Genomic DNA, 18802 nt, shown 5'->3' with positions numbered 1-18802 from the left:
CCCTCAGCATGTGCTATAAGTATCTCTGTGGCCCCCAGCACTTCGAAAGTTGAGTAGCCCTGGACTAAGGCATGTGCTTTAGGTAACATTAAAATAGAACTCCTGTCCGCCTTCTAGAAATACCCATTTCCTAATGAGATGTATAAAAAAAATGTAGAAAGAATTCATGTGGATTCTTCTGATTTCCAAAAGACCCCTGGGCAACTCTTATCAAGGGCATTCTTTATTCATAATAAAGTTCCTAACAACCCTTTGCTATTTGTTTTAAAATCCCACAAGTCTCTTAAGTTCATAATATAAGTATTCTGCTTTAGAATAACAACAAATAGCTATATTTTTAAATCAATAATTATTTTATTGAGATACTCTAAGTCAAAAGGGCCAATACATGTGGGGGGCAAAGGTATCTACACACTGAATAAAAAATTTTTTAGGAGAAAATACAAATTGGAAAAAAAACAGAGCACCTAGAGAACAACCTAAGTTATTAGGTATTGAACACTCTCTATCCCTTCTATGAGAGATATGTAATGTTGACAAGAATCAAGGCAATTACAGGCAAGTCTCAACATCCCCCATATCCACTTGCCATCAATCTCATGTACATGCAGTAAAAGTTACATAGCAATTTGAGTACTGGCATCCAGAACCAGGTGTCCAGGGCCCGGTCACAGCAGATAATCCATATACAAGAGTAAACCAGAGAACTCAGCACCAAGTGTTTTATAGTTTCTCAAGAAGAAATTGGAAAAAAAGACAAAAACACTTTATTTTCATACAGAGTTGGGTCTCTAAGTATCTTAGGAGTAAAGCGTAGAACCTTGTACAGTAGACTTTACACTTACCCAAAGTGTAATAGAAAAGGATGGAAACAGATGATCAGTTCCACCCTCTGCCTGGAACTCAGAGCCTCCATGACTTGAGCAGTCACATATTAAAGACAATGAATCTGATAATTGGACAGAATACCAATGGATTACCAAATATGCCAATGACCGAATCAGGTTTATCACTCACCGCCTGAAGATTATAATAAACTATGAACCTAATATACATTGCTTCCTATCCTTCTCTCTCATCATCTTCTCATTCCTTTCTGCTCCCCACATTTTATTGGATTATCTTCCATTGCCAAAAATCTTGGGAGGTGACTTTAATGCAATTAACACCTCACTGGTTCCTATTATCCTTCTGAAATATGGACAAGCACCTCCTTCTTATATCAACAAAATGGAGGATAAAAAGGAATAAGATAGTATTAGCTGAAACAGGAAGTGCTTTTATTTTTTAAAAAAAGGTAGAATATATATTTATCACAGAGAGCAGGAATTTGGTACTAGATTAGACAGGTACAGATACAAATTTTAGTTAGAAGAAAGGAGATGGAGCAAAGTTAGATGACAAAGAACCATGCCATCCAATTTCTCTGGAAGATGCACTTTATGTCCAGAAGCAAGCTATTTACAGGCATGAGAAAGAACCAGATTAGATATTATTTTGTCGGTATATACTGTTCGCTGAAGCTACTAAAAAAGAATGACTCAAAAGTTCCAGAACCAATGTCCTCCTGAAACCAAGAGTGCAGCCTAGAAAAAAAGAGCCTATAAAATGCACATGCCAATGAAGGTTTGGGGCAGCTGATGCATGCATCCAAAGTAAACTGGAGTTATTCTTGCACAAGATCCTTTAAAAGTCAGATTAACTCCTTCATGCCCAATAAATGATATACCTAACAGGGCCTTGAAGAGTTTCTCTCACAAAACAAACCCGGAATAATTTTAATTTTGATAGGCTACTAAAATATTTGTTCCTCCTGCATCAACATCAGTATGTTAAAAGTGGATTTGTGAGTATTGTGCTCATTTGAGAAAGTTTTGATAATTTTGGAAGATCAATCTAAACACTTCTGAGGTGTGTATGTAAGCAGTGTTAATAAAACCAAGAAGCAACATTCATTTACTTCCACAATGAGATCTGACAGTAAGAAGTGCACACGTAATATTGCGATGGATACTATATGTCGAGTTTGAAGTGATAACTCACACATTTGGCTTCTGATGTAATTTACTCAGGATAAAATTATCTAAGAGAAGTGATTTGTCAAGTTAAGCAAGTCTGACCTTATATACATCTGTAATCCTGTCAACAGTCTTTTCCCCAAGGCCCTGGTCTTTAATTTTCCTGAAACATCATCTACTAATGATATACTTTGGGTGAAATACAGTTCTACTCTAAGAAGTCACTGTAAAAATGGCACTTGCCTTATCAGATCTGTTCCCCGTGTGTATACATAATCGGATCTGACCTCTTCAGTGATTAAAATAAGCTCACACTATTTTTTTACTACAGTTAGCTGTGCAGAATCATTGAAGATAAGAATGAGCAATTCATTCTTGGGCAACAGAATTGTTTACCAACTTCTAATCATTTACATTTCTTCAACCCTATGGAAAGGAGTGGGACTGCATGGGTGTCACTAAGGATGCAATTTCCTCCACAGAGCCTTTTTTACTGATGATATCTAAGTACCCAAACTTGACCTAGATCCCAAACTGGGTATCTAGGTCTGGCAAATCATAAACTTAATCTTACTCCTAAACTTGGTCCATATGACAGTGTAACCCATATACCTTCCGGGTGTAGTTCACTGTCCCATGTACTTAGACCACAGAGAGAAAGAGAAAGAGAAAGAAAGAGAGAGAGAGAGAGAGAGAAAATGAGTTTGCTCTACCCCCTTAGCTGACAGCCAGCTGGCTTTTAGTTCATGCACTAAGCTCCAGAGGTTCTAGGTTTAGTTCTGTCTCTCTACATTACAACAAGAAAACTGAACATAAATATAGTCACACCGCTATTGTTACAAAATCATATGACAGAGCAGAACCACAATGTGGGCTAACCTTTCCTATATAAATGGTATTTCCTTTCTAACGTCCACATAAATCTTTCTGCTATTTTTAGTTCATATACATATTATTAGATCCTTGCACAGGTACAAAATTTGTATCCACATCTATAGCCACAAAAATGAGTTGCAGATATCTGCATCCACATCCACAGATGTGGATTCCTGTGGATATAAAGCGAATTTGCAAGGCTCTACCTATGACTTGCAAATAACTAACTGTGCATAACATTCTGCAGACCATGTGCCCACTGTATAGACAAGATCAACTTAGTCTATAATATAAACAGAAACTAACAGTGGAACAATTGTTTGAAAAGTAGCTATGCATAATTATATGTATATCCAACAGTTCACTGCAATGGCTCCATCTCACAAACTGATACAGTAAGTGTGACATGGGAGTAGGTCAAAGATTTGTGAAAAAGGTCAAGTTGCTATGATTTATCAGGTCCAAAATCCACTCTCTAAAAAAATATATAAGTGCCCAAATGAAAATTTACACCATAGGCTGTAGGGTCCATATAGTGTTACTGAATAAACAGCATATATTTAAAATGTATGTGTGTATATATATCTATATATATAGATATATAGATATATATATAGATATATTTACAGTTATAACTTGAGGTTTAATTTTGCTTTATTGTTACCTTTAAAAACAAAGGAAATCCAGGTCACATTGAAACATGATGCTGAAATAATCTCCTGTCTGACCAGAGCTTGTGTAGGAGTTTAATTACACATGTACCATTGATATTAAATAGCAGAATAATTTGCATCTATAAAGCACCTTTCAGCTGAAGATTTCAAAGCACTTTCCAAATACTCTCAAAACATTCTTGGGAGGTACAACAAGAAAACATCAGACCACACCCATTCTTCAGACAGCAAACCGAGGCAGAATGAAGTGACTTGTTCAAAGTCACACAGCAGGTAGTGGCAGAGCTGGGAACTTTGAAATACTCATTCCGATCATCTGTCTTTTTCTATAATATTTTACTTCTCTTGCAGAAGTCAGAATTTGGACAAATAGTTACTCCTTTTTCCCCTTCAAGAGACATTTTTCTTTTGATTAAAAGAAAGAAGGCATGAAAATATAAGAAAATAAGGTCTCCATCCACTGTTTGCCAAATACTGGTGGCTACCAGTTTTTATGGCACAACTGCAATCTGACTTCTGTCCGATAATTACATCTCGCATTTCAGCAGTTTGGTTATTCTTCTAGCAAACCAGAAATTTTAAGTTTCAACCAGAAAAGAGGAGACATGTAGAAAGTAAGAATGTTAAAGGTAAGGCTTATTGGATCTGGTTAACCGATGGGAGATGGAGCAGCTCTCAGCCTGTCGTAAGCAGAGAGCCTGTTGCAGGTGGGAGGGCACGCCAGAATGGCCAGAGTAGCCCCTGTCTGCAACGGGCCCTAACTTTAATTGGTTAACCAATTAAACAGGATATTACTTCCCTTGTAGAAAGATACATATATGACCATATCCCATATCATGAAGGAGATATAATAAAGAAAAAAAGTACATGTAGGAATCAGGGTCCCAACAAGATGTTTATTGGGAAGAGAAAATTGCCAGGATTTTATTTTCTATAAAGTGACTCAATTGTGAGTTTGTAACAGTTGAAAGTGTTACGTGTATGAGGGCCATTCAAATTACTGCGGAACTTGCCACCATATGGGGCCTCATGATTGTTGTTTGAGAAAATTTCAATGCCATTGTCAAGGCTGACAAGTGATTTCAGCATTGAAATGCTAGCAACACTGATTGTTTTCAGGGCAACGGGAAAATCAGAATCGAGGAAATAAACAATTGTGGGACTTCAGAAAGACCTTAAAACTACAACATACATACACAGGCTATATATATAAAAATATTGTACGTATGATCAACCTCCTTATCCATCACATGGGATTATTCCAGACTCTAGCTAGAGTCATAACATGCTCACATCCTAAATATGAAAAAAAATCCATAAACACAATGCAAGGGAACAATACACTTCATACTGTGATTGTCACTTCAAGATAATTAATGCCTTGTCTAGAATACTGATGCATCCCAAATTAATTGACTAGTGTAGGCAGATAGTAACTAAGTGGTTATTGAACCACTTGTGTATCTCACAAGTTACAAAGTGCAATGCAATTCCTGGTATCAGACTGAAGATCATTGTGAAAATTGGCTTCCATGATTCTGTCCACACAGAGGATACAGCAACAGCTCTGACAGACTTTTCTTCTGCCCTTATGACCAAGTTACACTCATTCTTTGACGGTGCTGTAGATCTTTTGGACTGTGGCACAAGTAAATTCCAAATCCTCAGGAAACCTAATAGCTAATTCTGTATTTGCCAGGTAGTGTGTGCCTGTAAACTCTGAAAAGTAGCGGCCTATATCAGGGTGGGGGATTTCATGAGGCTCCAAGTTATATTCCAGGTTCTCTGCATGAAGAAGAAAAAACAGTTATCAGCACACTAATGCCCAGCAATGGAGAAACTATTTGTCTCTGCCCTCATCCAGTCAGTTTTCTGTTTCGGAGTTTCATCTGCTCTGCTTTCTGACTGGCTGTTATTGTGAAATCATTAATGAGTATCAGTTCACTGTGCTGAAGAGAAGGAATGGTTCATACTTAACAGAGAACAAACACATAGGGAGTTAAGTCCCAATCCTGCAGGCACTCTGTCTATGCAGAAGCTAAACAATTAGGCTTCAGCTCCCACAGTCAGGAAGCCAATTCCCAGAAGAGGTTCTTACAAACTGTCGAATTATTTGAAATGTGTAAAGGAAAAGCCAATTGTATAGAAAATGCATGAAGGAAGAATTGTGACTACCACCTTGAATGCTCCTAAGGATCGATTGGGATTTGAACTGTGCTTAGAACACAGAGATTACTATTTAAATTCCAAATTTTCTGGAGTTGTAATCCTATAAGAAATGAATGCTTATTCCTTACCACCACAGTATATTCATGTGCTTTCCCATTTTAAAAAAAATTAATCATTGCAAACGCAGATTAAAGTAAAATCAGAAGTAATGTGCTATAGTAAAAAAATGAATCAAATGACATACCACTCATTTGTTCTGTCAGAGGAAAAGCTCTCATTTGTGTAAAGCAGCATTGTTGTGCTATGTCTAATTAGTGACTTAAAAGCGTATCATCTCTCTGGAAGTCTTGAATAATGTAATGTACATTTAGCAGTAAATAGAACGAGTGGACAGAATTTATGCATGCCCCTGTTTGGCTCATCTGTAGCGGTTGGGATGGATGCAGAGACCACCATTTAAGAAAAATCCATCCATGCCTAGTTCTTAAATTAGCGAGAGTTAAACTGATCGTTCACAAGCAATATGGTGAAAACCACTTAGAAATACTGATAATGTGTTTAATCAAGTTAGTTGTGACCAAACCATATAATAAACTGCAACCATTAAATTTTAAAAACCAAAACATGTATTTTAAATTCTCTCCTTCAAGATCCCACACTCCCTTCCCAAAGCACAAAATCAAAACTTATGTAAAAAGCAAAAAGTGACTTGCACACAGTGTGGAAGGGACAGGAAGTGCGAATGGTCAAGGGTGATAGGTGATGGCAAGTAAGGACAAAGCAACTAAAGCATACAAGATGGTGCTCCAGAACAATTTCAATGTATTTTACAACTACAGATGTATTTGATCTTAATTTTTTTAACTCACTCTCATATATTTTACTGCAAACTATGTTAGACAGCACCCTCTAGTGAAATCTGAATCACAGACAATTAAAATATTCATAAACAAAGAGTTTCAAAAATGTTTAATCAATCTTTACAACAACTAGTGATGAAGTATTGTTTCCATTTCATAGATGAGAGGAAGACAAGTGAAGAATTCTGCCCAAAATCAAAGGGGAAGTGAATGTTACAGGAAGGATTAGAATACAGAAGTTCCTAGTATCTAATATTCCTGTGTTCTGACAACCACAATTTCCTTTCTGATATAGCATAGTGCATTAAAAATGGCCCAAACGACTTCTATAAAAGGCACAGTGATCATAAAAATGAAACCTTCCATTACATGATTATTTTATTTTTGACTTTTGTCTAAATCTCCTTAGAAACCTGACAAAAACAATAAAGAAACCCCCCCCCCCAAAGCCAAGAAATTCTTTCCTTGTTCTGAGGCTTCTTACAGAATTACATCAACTAAAACACCACCAAGTAATTTTCAGATGTAAGTGAAAGTTGAAACTATTCTCCCAAACACAGCAAAGCTTTCAGCTGTGTTTTCTTGTCATGTAAACTATTAAATGTCTTTTAAAATAAAATTAAAGGGTAGCAAAACTGAAGTAAACTTTTGAGTTCGTTCCTAGTAGTACTGATCTCATTGAGAAATTATGGGAGCGTTCAGAAGCAAGATAGGTCAAATTAAGATTTAAACCATCAGTTTCCTTCTTGCTTGCATCTGCATATTAATTTGTTTAAATAATAAGCACAAGTTTTAGTAGCCATAAAACTTTAGTATAAATATTAAGTGTTCACACAGTAACTATAACAGATCTGATATACCACACATACATAACAATGAAATGTGCACACATCACAATGACAGGCTGATTTATTTGCTCACCTTGAGCAGCATATATGCAGGATCCATCCTCCACCAGTACATTGTAAAAAGGTTGATCTGGGCCATGAGGTAGGCTGTGTACATTCATATTTCTAATCCATTCTTGTCCCATCATGCAGGTGGGATCCCAGCCATAGATGACACAGTTATAGCCATATCTAAATAAAAATATTTTAAAAAATCAAAAACTTTGAAAGGTGCACAGCTAGATACTCTTCTTGAGACAGCAGGATAGTCGCCAAAGGATATGGGAGCTTTGTGCTCACACTCATGAGCTCCTTGGAAAGATTCTGTATAAAGAACACTGCTGACTGAAACAGATTAAGAAATCTATTGTTCCACCTCCAAGCTGAAGACCAAGTCAATTCAGAGTAATTTTGAAAACCAAAAATTAATAAAGTTCTCATGGTGACAATCCTACACCAATCCACCTGAGGATTGGACTGCAAGTTGAAGACTTGTTCAAAGAAATCCTTCTATAATATACCCTCATATGGGAGGGAATTGGAATAGCCATTTGTACTTTAACTCTGTGTCAATAGAGCAATAATAAAGCTTCTCACATTTAACTGAACACAGAACAGCCATTTCCCCCCCATCTCTGCTGATAAATCAATAATCATCACTACGGTTCCTGCCTCACACCAATACCCATGTAAACCATTTTGAAGTTGCTGACACCTCTTTTCCTTTTCCTCAGTGGCTGATTAGTCCTAAACTAAACTCCACTGTAGTATTTGAATACCAAGAGCAGGACAGCACCTACTAACTCACAGCCCATACACCATAAACCTTACTTTGCAGCAAATGGTCACAGGAGATCAGACCACAACTTGTGAGCACAAGAACAAATTCCAATAGAAGTTTTTTATGAATAATTAGGCTGCAAGAATTTCTAAAAGATAAAATACAAGCTTGCTAGGGTACACCACTCCCAATGAACACCACTCCCAATCTCATCTTCTTTGGTAACAAATCCCAACAGGGGTAAGAAACAGACAGATGGGCCCTGAGGCAGCGGGTGGAACCCAAGTGGACTGCAGGCTGCTGCAGTCCACTGGGGTGAAGAAGGGCGACAAATGCAGCCCACCCAGTATTTGTGGTTGTCCATGCTTGATTTATGTACTTATGTAACAGCAAGGGAGTTGTTCTAACAGATTTTGGGAGAGAAAAATTGATTATTTAGTTGCTAATACACTGGTCAAATACTCACTAAAACCGCAGTCAAACCTATTACAATGCAAACTGACTTACATTTATCATTTACTTTAGAAGTCACTGTATTGGGAGGGACAGTTATTGTCCAATCCTGAGGAAAATTTCCAGAAACATAAAACCTATTTTTAGAGCATTATACGTGATTGTGTGGTATTCTTTCACAATTCAAAATGACTGCCCCCACCCTTAAATCTGCTTCTCATGATCTTATCAGGAACAGGAGGGGCCAGAAGGGCAGCTGAAGAAGCACATCACAAAAAAAGTAAAATCAGAAAAATGAAGTCTTCAGTGGATGAGGGAAGAGGAAAATATGTGAGAAAGAAGAAGTATAAGATTTTGCTGTTCCTTTGCACTGTCCTTTCAAGGAGGATAGAATAGCAAGAACAGAGAAAGCAATGACATACATTCATTGCTATTGTACTATTTCAAGAGCTTAGCCATAGAATCCCTATACTAACAACTAGGATTTATATGGCTCATATTCATGGTCCTCTGACTAAGCAAAGAACAATTTAGAATCCATGAAAGGACAGTGAAGTATACAGAAGTCAGGCTTCATATCTTTAAAAGGATGCATATATAACTACATATAGAGACAGACACTTCTCTAACTCTTTCTTAATAAAAATGTAATGGTATTGATGTTCAATCTCAGTAAGAAGGAAACAGCTGAAGACATAATTCCATATATAATCAAGAGCACAGTGCTAGCATTTGGATACTGAAAGACTCAGAATTGATTACCTCTTGTGTTTCATGATCATCCCAATAGAAAAGCAGATATCTTTGTGCTTCTCATCAGTACGGTGCTTCACCTCGGGTCCCACTTCCTCCTTACGGCGTTCAATATGCTCTAGGGTATGCTGAACTAAATATCCTACTGCCCCATGCTGGGATGGATCCAACTCTTGAACATGCTGCAGGATATCCAGAACCTTCAGTGGTGAGAGAAAGACAACTAGGTTTATAAACAGGTTTCTTCAGTAGCTTAACCTTCCCCCCCAAATATCTACTTTTCCATAGTGCTTAAGTGCTCAACTCTAGAGATCCACTCTGCTTCAGATCAGGATTCCCAAAACCCTTTTTCTTAGGGTAAACCACATTTTGGTACAGATTTGAACCAGTTGGACCTATCCACCAGTGCACAGACCACCTTTCCTCTCATTCATCATCTTGTAACATGCACGTGGCAACTACCACTATTACTTACCTGAAAAGTAGTATTAAGGAATATTTAACATAACAGCTGCCTTTTATTGCAGTCTAGCAAGTGAACATGAGGAACCAGCACCAAACAGCTAGTCAGTCCTTTCAAAATCAGTTTCTGCTCTAGACTGCAGCACCAAAGAACCCTTCAGAGGCATATATACCCTAAATGTCCAGTATTACAGTCATTAGCATTTCCAGGAGGACTGGAGATAGTGCCTTCAAACCCAACTAATGTTACTCCTAATTTCTCAGAAAGGTCAGTGTTGCAAAACATGAGGTTCTGGCCTGAAACAAGTACACAAACTATGACTCATAAGCCATGAAACTGTTGACAGCTAAAAGAAGGGTACAGATTTCAAACAAAGTTTCCGAGATGGTGAGAGCTTGTTGCTAGACTAACAGACCATCCTTGTGAGACTATTCTAGACACAGACATGTTATAAAAATGGGCTACTAAATGGGAACAGAATCTTCTTAAGTACTCTGATTTGTCTTAAAGGGTCAGTAGAAGGGGAAATGCATCCCATTCCTGTATCAAAACTTTCATCTGCCTCATATTTGCTAAAAAACAAAACTAAAGTACACACCCCAACAGCTGCTAAATGCCCCAATTATTCCCTGCCCAGCATCCTCATGATAGTTTCTGCAAGATGGTTATGAATTTTCATTACAAACACTTGCAGCACACACTGAACACTGAAAATCTGAGATAGGTGAAGTTAATATCAGAATAAACATTGTCCTGTTTGATGTATACTGGGACAGACAATGAACAAGGGTATAAAAATATTTAGACAAGTAACAAGCAAAGGGCTTAGAAGGTAGAACTGCATAGTTCAAGACCCTCTGTCATCTAGGTTGAGTCTAGACTGGCAAGATTTTGTGCAAATACTTTTAACAGAAAAGTTTTTCCGTTAAAAGTATTTGCGCAAGAGAGTGTCTACACTGGCACGGATGCTTTTACGCAAAAGCATCCTTGCCAGTGTAGACAGACGCCCTCTTGCGCAAGAAAACTCGAATGGCCATTTTAGCTATCGGGCTTTCTTGCGCAAGAAATTAACTTTGCTGTCTACACTCGCCCTCTTGTGCAAGAATGCTTGCGCAAGAGGGCTTATCTCTGAGAGGGAGTGTTGGAGTATTTGCGCAAGAACCACTGATTATGTACAGTACAAAGTCAGTGATCTTGCGCAAATACTCGTGGCCAGTGTAGACAGGCAGCAAGATTTTGCGCAAAAGCAGTTGCTTTTGCGCAAAATCTTGCCAGTCTAGACGTAGCTCTAATGTCAATTAAATGTGCTGCATGGGAAATAAGACCTATGCAGCACATTTAATTGACATTAGAGCTACGTCTAGACTGGCAAGATTTTGCGTAAAGCAATTGCTTTTGCGCAAAATCTTGCTGCCTGTCTACACTGGCCGCGAGTATTTGCGCAAGATCACTGACTTTGTACTGTACAAAATCAGTGGTTCTTGCGCAAATACTCCGACACTCCCATTCAGAGATAAGCCCTCTTGCGCAAGCATTCTTGCACAAGAGGGCGAGTGTAGACAGCAAAGTTAATTTCTTGCGCAAGAAAGCCCGATAGCTAAAATGGCCATTAGAGTTTTCTTGCGCAAGAGGGCATCTGTCTTCACTGGCAAGGATGCTTTTGCGCAAAAGCATCCGTGCCAGTGTAGACACTCTCTTGCGCAAATACTTTTAACGGAAAAACTTTTCTGTTAAAAGTATTTGCACAAAATCTTGCCAGTCTAGACGTAGCCCTAATGTCAATTAAATGTGCTGCATAGGCCATGAGGTCTTATTTCCCATTTAATGTCTCAAGAAGGAACATCAAATGCAAGAAATCTCTGGAAAAGCAAAGTCCTGGTACAGTGATCAAATCTCTCAGATATTTTGCTGTTTAAAAACAATCTGCTGAATTTTTGTTTTTAAACTATTTATTTTGGAAGGGGAAATACACAAAAATGAAGAAGTTAGTTAAACTGAAATTAAATGGTGCAATGCTAAAAGTGAATCCTTGTAAGCTGTGTGGAAACTTTTTAAAGACACCATAATACTGGCTAAAATTAAATGCATACCCTCCAAATAGGAAAAAAAAACCATATTAAGAGAACCAAAAGAATGTTATTGTGGCTAAACAAAAAAGTAAAAGAAGGAATGAGAGGCAAAAAGGAAACCTTTAAAAAGTGGAAGTTAAATCCTATTGAGGAAAATAGTAAAGAATACAAACTCTGACAAGTGAAGTATAAAAATATAATTAAGACGGCCAAAAAAGAATTTGAAGAATAGCCTCCCAAAGACTCAAAAAGCAATAGCAAAAAAAATTTAAGTAGACTGGAAGCAGGTATACTAAACCAGTGGGGCTACAGGAAGACTGAGATGCTAAAAGAGTATTCAAGCTCTCACTGTGGAGAAACTAAATGAATTCTTTGCATCGGTTGTCACTGTAGAGAAGGTGACGGAGATTCCTAACCTGAGCCATTCTTTCTAGGTGACAAATCTGAGGAAATGTCTCAGATTAAAAGTGTGAATGGTGCATTAATTTTGAAACGGTTGGCTTTTTAGTACCACTGACTATTTGGAAAAGCTAATCCACTCTCTGTTTAAAGATCTGTCCAAAGTATCTGCACTCAGTCTTCTTTTATTCCATATACATTCTAACAGTTTTCTCTGTATTCCTGCTAGCCTGGGATGATCATAGAATCATAGAATACTAGAACTGGAAGGGACCTTGAGAGATCAAGTCCAGTCCCCTGCCCTCATGGCAGGACCAAGAACAGTCTATATCATCCCTGATAGATGTTTACCTAATCTGCTCTTAAATATCTCCAATGAAGGAGATTCGACAACCTCCCTAGGCAATTTATTCCAGTGGTTAACCACCTTGACCATTAGGAAGTTTTTCCTAATGTCCAACCTAAACCTCCCTGGCTGCAGTTTAAGCCCATTGCTTCCTGTGCTATCCTCAGAGGCCAAGAACAACAATTTTTCTCCCTTTTCCCTATGATACCTTTTTAGATACCTGAAACCCACTATCATGTCCCCTCTCAGTCGTCTCCTTTCCAAACTAAACAAGCCCAATTCCTTCAGCCTTACCGCATAGCTCATGTTTTCTAGACCTTTAATCATTTTTGTTGCTCTTCTCTGGACCTCCTCTAATTTCTCCACGTCTTTCTTGAAATGTGGTGCCCCGATCTAGACACAATTGAGGCCTAATCAGTGCAGAGTAGAGCAGAAGAATGACTTCTCACTTCTTGCTCACAACACTCCTATTAATGCATCCCAGAATTATGTTTACTTTTTTTGCAATAGTGTCACACACTGTTGACTCATATTTAGCTTGTGATCCATTATGACCCCTAGATCCCTTTCTGCAGTACTCCTTCCTAGATTGTCACTTCCCTTTCTGTATGTGTGAACTGGATTGTTCCTTCCTAAGTGGAATACTTTGCATTTGTCCTTCTTAAACTTCATCTTATTACAGAAATATTTTAAAACAAGGCTACCCTTGGCAAAACATTCACTTTCAGTATGGCTATGCTTCTCAATCATGAATTGCTGATTTCCCTCAGCACCTGAATTCTTGCCTTCTCTCACCCTCTGACTGAAGTTCAAGTTTCACATTCAACTCTTACGACTCCTCTAGAATATTTGTGCCCAGGACTTAGATTAGTGTGAAACATTATATATTTAATCAAAAGCCTTCTATGCATCCAGTGATACTAAAAGAAAGGGATCTTTTCTTCACTTGACATTATGGACGAGTATAAGTGCCCTCTACATATTGTCTAATATTTATATATCCAAAATGAATCCAGTTTAGTGATCTAAATCATTTATACAAGGAACACAGTTAAGCAATAATAAAACATGAAATATGGTTAATTGCTTAATCAGGGCTATTAAGCTCTTAAAATTTCATGTTTATTTCTACAAATGTGATGTTCTCCATTGCTGTTGGTTGACTTTTTCCTCTATGCTGAATGGACATGCTTTAAAAATAAAAATTACACATTACAGAGACTAGTTAAAGTGCATTCTTAGCTGAAAAAAAAAACCCACTGAGCTCTCTGTCAGCTGTTCACACGTGCCTGTTACTGATCCCTGGTCCAGAAGGGTACAATATAGAGTGAGAAGGCTGAGGAAATACCGAATATTAAATTAGTGATATGGAGAATACAACTCAGATCATCATCTGTACTGAAGATCAACAAATTGCAAGATAGTAAAGAGGAAAAGGAAAATAAATCAACCATAAACCTTCAAAATTACTGGTCAGAGAAAGTAAATTGATGATCTAGGTAATTTGCCATAGATATCTCTCCGAATCATAAAACTTAACTGTCCAATGTTACAGTACATCTGTCATATCCACTTGAAGATTTCCAAGGAGAATCTTCATTAGCTTGTACCATTTTATTTGTGGGTGAATCTCTTAAATCTGATACTTAGTCCAGACAATAGAATCCTGGTGAATAATTTATTATATGAAAGCTAGACAATTATTCTAGCTACGCCACTCAAGCTTACTGAAACATGCCTTCAGAACTCTGGTCTACATTAGGGAGTTATTCTGAAATAAATATCCTTGTTTCGAAATAACTCATGCTTTCCATAAGTAATAATGCTTATTTTAAAACTGTTATTTCAAAACAGCAGTAATGTGAATGCTCCACTGCTATTTAGAAATAACTACTCCCAGAGCAATTCAAAGTAATTACTCCCCAGTGCTTCCTGGGGCTCTCAGTTGAGATAGCATGTCCATACTAAGGAAACCTGCCATAGACTAATTTCGAGGCTTCGCTGTAGTGTGAGCCTGCTATTCAAAATAATTATTTTGGGAGTTAGTTCAAAATAAGTTATTTTGAAATAATTTCCTAGTGTAGTGCCCCAAAAGAGGAATTTAGTTAAAAGGGCCTTAAATCAATTATTTTAATTCTTTGTACTTCTTTCATACATGTTTCTTAATCTGAACACACAGCTATTGGATTTTGATTTTTAAAGGATATTGCAAATAAAGGCATGCAATAGAGTTTTGGGTATCTGGTTTTGTTGTATTCCCTTTTACTTCTGGCAATGAATACCACATATGTAAGGATCTTCTGAATTTAGCCACTAACTTTCATCATGTTACCTTGACAATCACTGTGTTGGGTAAAATTATTGTGTTATGCAGAAGTTATTGACAATTTCTATGGAATATGCAGCCATGCATTAGTATCCATAATCAGCCAGGATTGGGGCCCACTATTCTAAGCATTGCAACTGTTCTTCCTGCCCCCAAAAACTAATAATATGGATTAGCAGAGCCCTAAACAGCAAATGGGTTTATCTCCAGTGGGGATGTGGGTAAAGTTAGAATGTTGAGTCACTGATGAGTAGAGATTTACATTGATGTTTATTTAAAAGGTAACCTCTTTCACTGATATGAATTAAATTTTGCTGTTATATGCAGCTGCAATGAGCAACACTCTTAATGTAATTAAATGGTTGCTCTAATTATTTGCTTTATTCTCAGACTGATAGAAGGCTTGAGTGACCCAGTCGATTTACATGTCCATGTCCTTTCTCCATCAGGTTATCTGGTCTCCTGCCAGATTTGGTCTCCAGCCTAGCATGACTGAAGCATCAGCCCCATTAACTGTAGGTCTAGGATTCCTTTTGCAGGTGGCAATGGCTCGAGCACCAAGACACAGTTTTAGTTCAGTTTGTAACAGGTAATCCCAAAGATTAAGGAAAAATATTGTTTGATAAAGTTAATCTAGTCAGAGCTCTTATATCCATGACCTATGCAGAAAACACATAAATACCTGTGCATCTAAAGCAGCTTAAATCTATCGAGAAACATTAGTTTCAAACATTAGAAGTACATTAGTAGATATATCAAGAGTATCTGGAAACCCAAGTTAAAAAGAAAACACAACTATGGGCAGGAAATCCTAACTTCTTAATCAGGTCAGAGGCTATCCCAAGGAATATAAAAAGGAAAATCTCTTCTATTTTTGGGAAATAGATTTGTGACGTGATAATTCTTTACATTGTTTATACATTGTTTTTGGCTGATTACTCACAAGTTACTATAGCCCAGAATAATTTTACTAGTTTATAGAGAACCCCTATGATAAAAGAGATGACCAAGTGTAAAGGTACCTTTTCTGGCCAGATTCCCAGATGAAAGTATAACCTAGCCTGGAGCATTAGATGCTGCACATTATCCGGATACATAGCCAGGTACAGATCCAAGGAGTCTCTCAAGAGCTGGTAGGACTGATCAGTGGTTTCCCTACCAGCAAAGAAGAAATTAAATTTTAAGGTTAAGTCTTCATTTCTTTTCCCTATTACTTCAGTGTCCTGGAGACACTGATCAATAAAAACATTAGAAAAGTACTGGTACCCTCATCCAGTTGGAGCAACTCCTGAAGCTTACTGTTGCTAAAAGCAGCCACTACTCTGCTAAAAGGGAATACACTAAAATTGCCCTTCCAAACTCTACTCCTTCCTTGTGGGAAAAAAAGTCACGATTTCAATATCTCCTTTCAGAGAATTCACTCTCCAAGTTGGCTAGCTTGTTTTCTCTCAAATTGCGATATGGTTCTCCTTGCTCATTCGTGCTAAGCTAGTCTTTTATGTTTGTGCTTTTTGGTCTTCTATAACCAACAGTGAAGACCTCTTAACAACAGAAAGAAAGGTGTTCACAAACAAACAAAATTACACGTCAATTATGACAGCCTTAGTGTAACCACACTAAGTTCATCATGTGTGATAAATTCACCAGATTATAATGAAAGATCCTTTTTCTCTACAGAATGTGAAAACTCTAATAGGTCCCAAAGGAAAATCAAATCACTTGATTTGCTTGTATAACTAAGTACCTTCTCTGATACAAGAATATTCCTGTGGAGTGAGTAAAGAGATGGGTACAACTACCAACTGAATAACTGTCAGGGCTTATATCTCAAAAAACCACTCACAACTGCCATAAAGAATATTACTAATCAAAGCAGCATTTTTCAGGTCCACATTTCCATAAAGATTTAAATCCTTCATGAGGTTTAAGTAAACCTTACCGTTTTCCAAGATTTAAGAGGTTTCCCACCATACGCTGCAAGACCTCCTTTGAAGTAACCACTCCATAAAATTCCTCCGTAACATGGTGGCCAATCAGGTATTCGCATTCTTTCACTGTTAGTTGCTTTCCCTTTCCAAAGGCATCTATATACATATAGTCAAAGATGTCTGTGCTTCTAAGAATACACCAAGAAAATAAATCTCAGTCTTAGGAATCTCATTTAAATGTGAATATTTATCTGTCCTGTCCTGATGTGTTTCACTTTTGTGTTTAAGTATAAGTAACTCAGCTCCTTTAGTGATGGGGTTTAGTTAGTTTCCTCCTAAACCTACTTACAAACACATGAAAAACCAACAGAAGAAAAATGCATTTTAACAACTGTGTTTCTTCTCCCCAGAGAAGCCTGCAAACTATTTCCAAGTTTGCTTTACCTGATGTAATGATATATTAGAAAGCCATGTTTGGCTAAAGAGAGATGGTGGCAGAACATAGCTCATGGCAATGTATGGTGTCTGGATGAGAGTCAAATACTCATCCGGGTATATGTAATCAAGTTCACTATATTGAATAAGAATACTAACATTACTCTTGAAATATGTACTTCTGGGAGTTTCACCACTGCCAATAGCCAATCATTAGGTCACTGGAAGAATCGCCAACTCTGATTTAGAGAAATGGGTACATGACACAGTAGTGGCAGTTTCCACCAGTTGTGCTGCAAAAAAGGATTAAATGAAATTCCTTTTTAAAAAAAAGCTATACAATTATCAAAAGCAGAAGTGCTACCCTAGAGTACTGTCACATTTATTCAGGAAGTCTGTTGCCATTTAGAACCCTCTGAGTGAATACACAGCAGGGTATTCATTCATTGGCTGTTGTACAGATTTAGCATAGATCTACACTGGACAAAATGATCCTGCATTTACAGGTTACCTTGGAAAACAACACTTCTTGTTTCAGCATTAAATTATCTGTTCAATGTCCACCAGAGAAAAAAATGCAATGCCTTCATCATGTGAAAAAATAATTAACTAGGAACTTTCAATTTGACCTATTTTAACATCTTGTCAAACATGACTGCTTTAATTGACCTCTCTGCCAATGGAGTTTCAGGCTAGGAAAATTGTCTCGTGGAGGTAAAATGGTTTACTGGTCTTCCCAAAAGCCAAATGGACTTTAACAGAAATCTTACCCTTCTATCCCTTGACACCATCGCAGCAGGAAGTGACTAGGAAAGTTGACTGGCTCGAGTCTGACTCCCAACTGCCTGGCAATTGTTAAATAGAGAACAGACAAGCTGATAGGAATTCCTGTCCTGCGGATTAAAACCTGAAAAATGAGACTAAATCAGAGGGAAGCTTAGCGATCATAGATCACGTAACACAGGAGGTTAAAAAATTCAATTTACAGAGTACTATGGTTCTCAGCTGCGATGCAATTTTACTCAAATTGCCTCAAAATCCACTGACTAGCAGCAAATGCACAGAGAGTTAACATACTGCACAATTTACAGCAAGCCACTCCTTTGTAACATACATGTGTACTGGTTTATTTTACTTACTCATCCATGCAAAAGTATAAGCAGAATTGTCTCTCAAACTTGTACCAGTAGTGGCTTTCTAGACTGGTTCAGTAAATACACACTTGCCTGATGAATGTATGAATTCAAAGAGTTGTAGTAATCCATCTCATTTCCTTTGTATTTTAATTGTTCATACAGGACACAATTCATAGCATCCAGTACCTGCCTTTGAAACTCCAACTCAGGAACCCTCAAGATCCCGCCT

The 18802-nt window shown here is 37.5% G+C and overlaps 1 protein-coding gene across 4 annotated transcripts in view; it reads right to left on the bottom strand.

Moving 5' to 3' along the window:
• Positions 1 to 330: 330 nt before the first annotated feature.
• Positions 331 to 18802, bottom strand: part of FBXO21 (F-box protein 21) — a 45317-nt gene continuing 26845 nt past the window's right edge. For all 4 annotated transcript variants that reach the window (XM_075898173.1, XM_075898172.1, XM_075898170.1 and 1 more), the window contains 7 exons: positions 18664 to 18800; positions 18208 to 18344; positions 17014 to 17190; positions 16097 to 16229; positions 9481 to 9671; positions 7519 to 7676; positions 331 to 5353 (listed from right to left, as the gene is read on the bottom strand). In XM_075898173.1, coding sequence (XP_075754288.1) covers positions 5175 to 5353; positions 7519 to 7676; positions 9481 to 9671; positions 16097 to 16229; positions 17014 to 17190; positions 18208 to 18344; positions 18664 to 18800 — 1112 coding nt within the window. In that variant the 3' untranslated portion in view covers positions 331 to 5174. The remainder of the gene's footprint in view (positions 5354 to 7518; positions 7677 to 9480; positions 9672 to 16096; positions 16230 to 17013; positions 17191 to 18207; positions 18345 to 18663; positions 18801 to 18802) is intronic.

The sequence above is a fragment of the Pelodiscus sinensis genome, chromosome 15 (assembly GCF_049634645.1).
Source record: "Pelodiscus sinensis isolate JC-2024 chromosome 15, ASM4963464v1, whole genome shotgun sequence".
In the NCBI taxonomy this organism is placed as follows: Eukaryota; Metazoa; Chordata; order Testudines; family Trionychidae; genus Pelodiscus; species Pelodiscus sinensis.
This window is presented reverse-complemented; position numbering and strand designations above follow the sequence as displayed.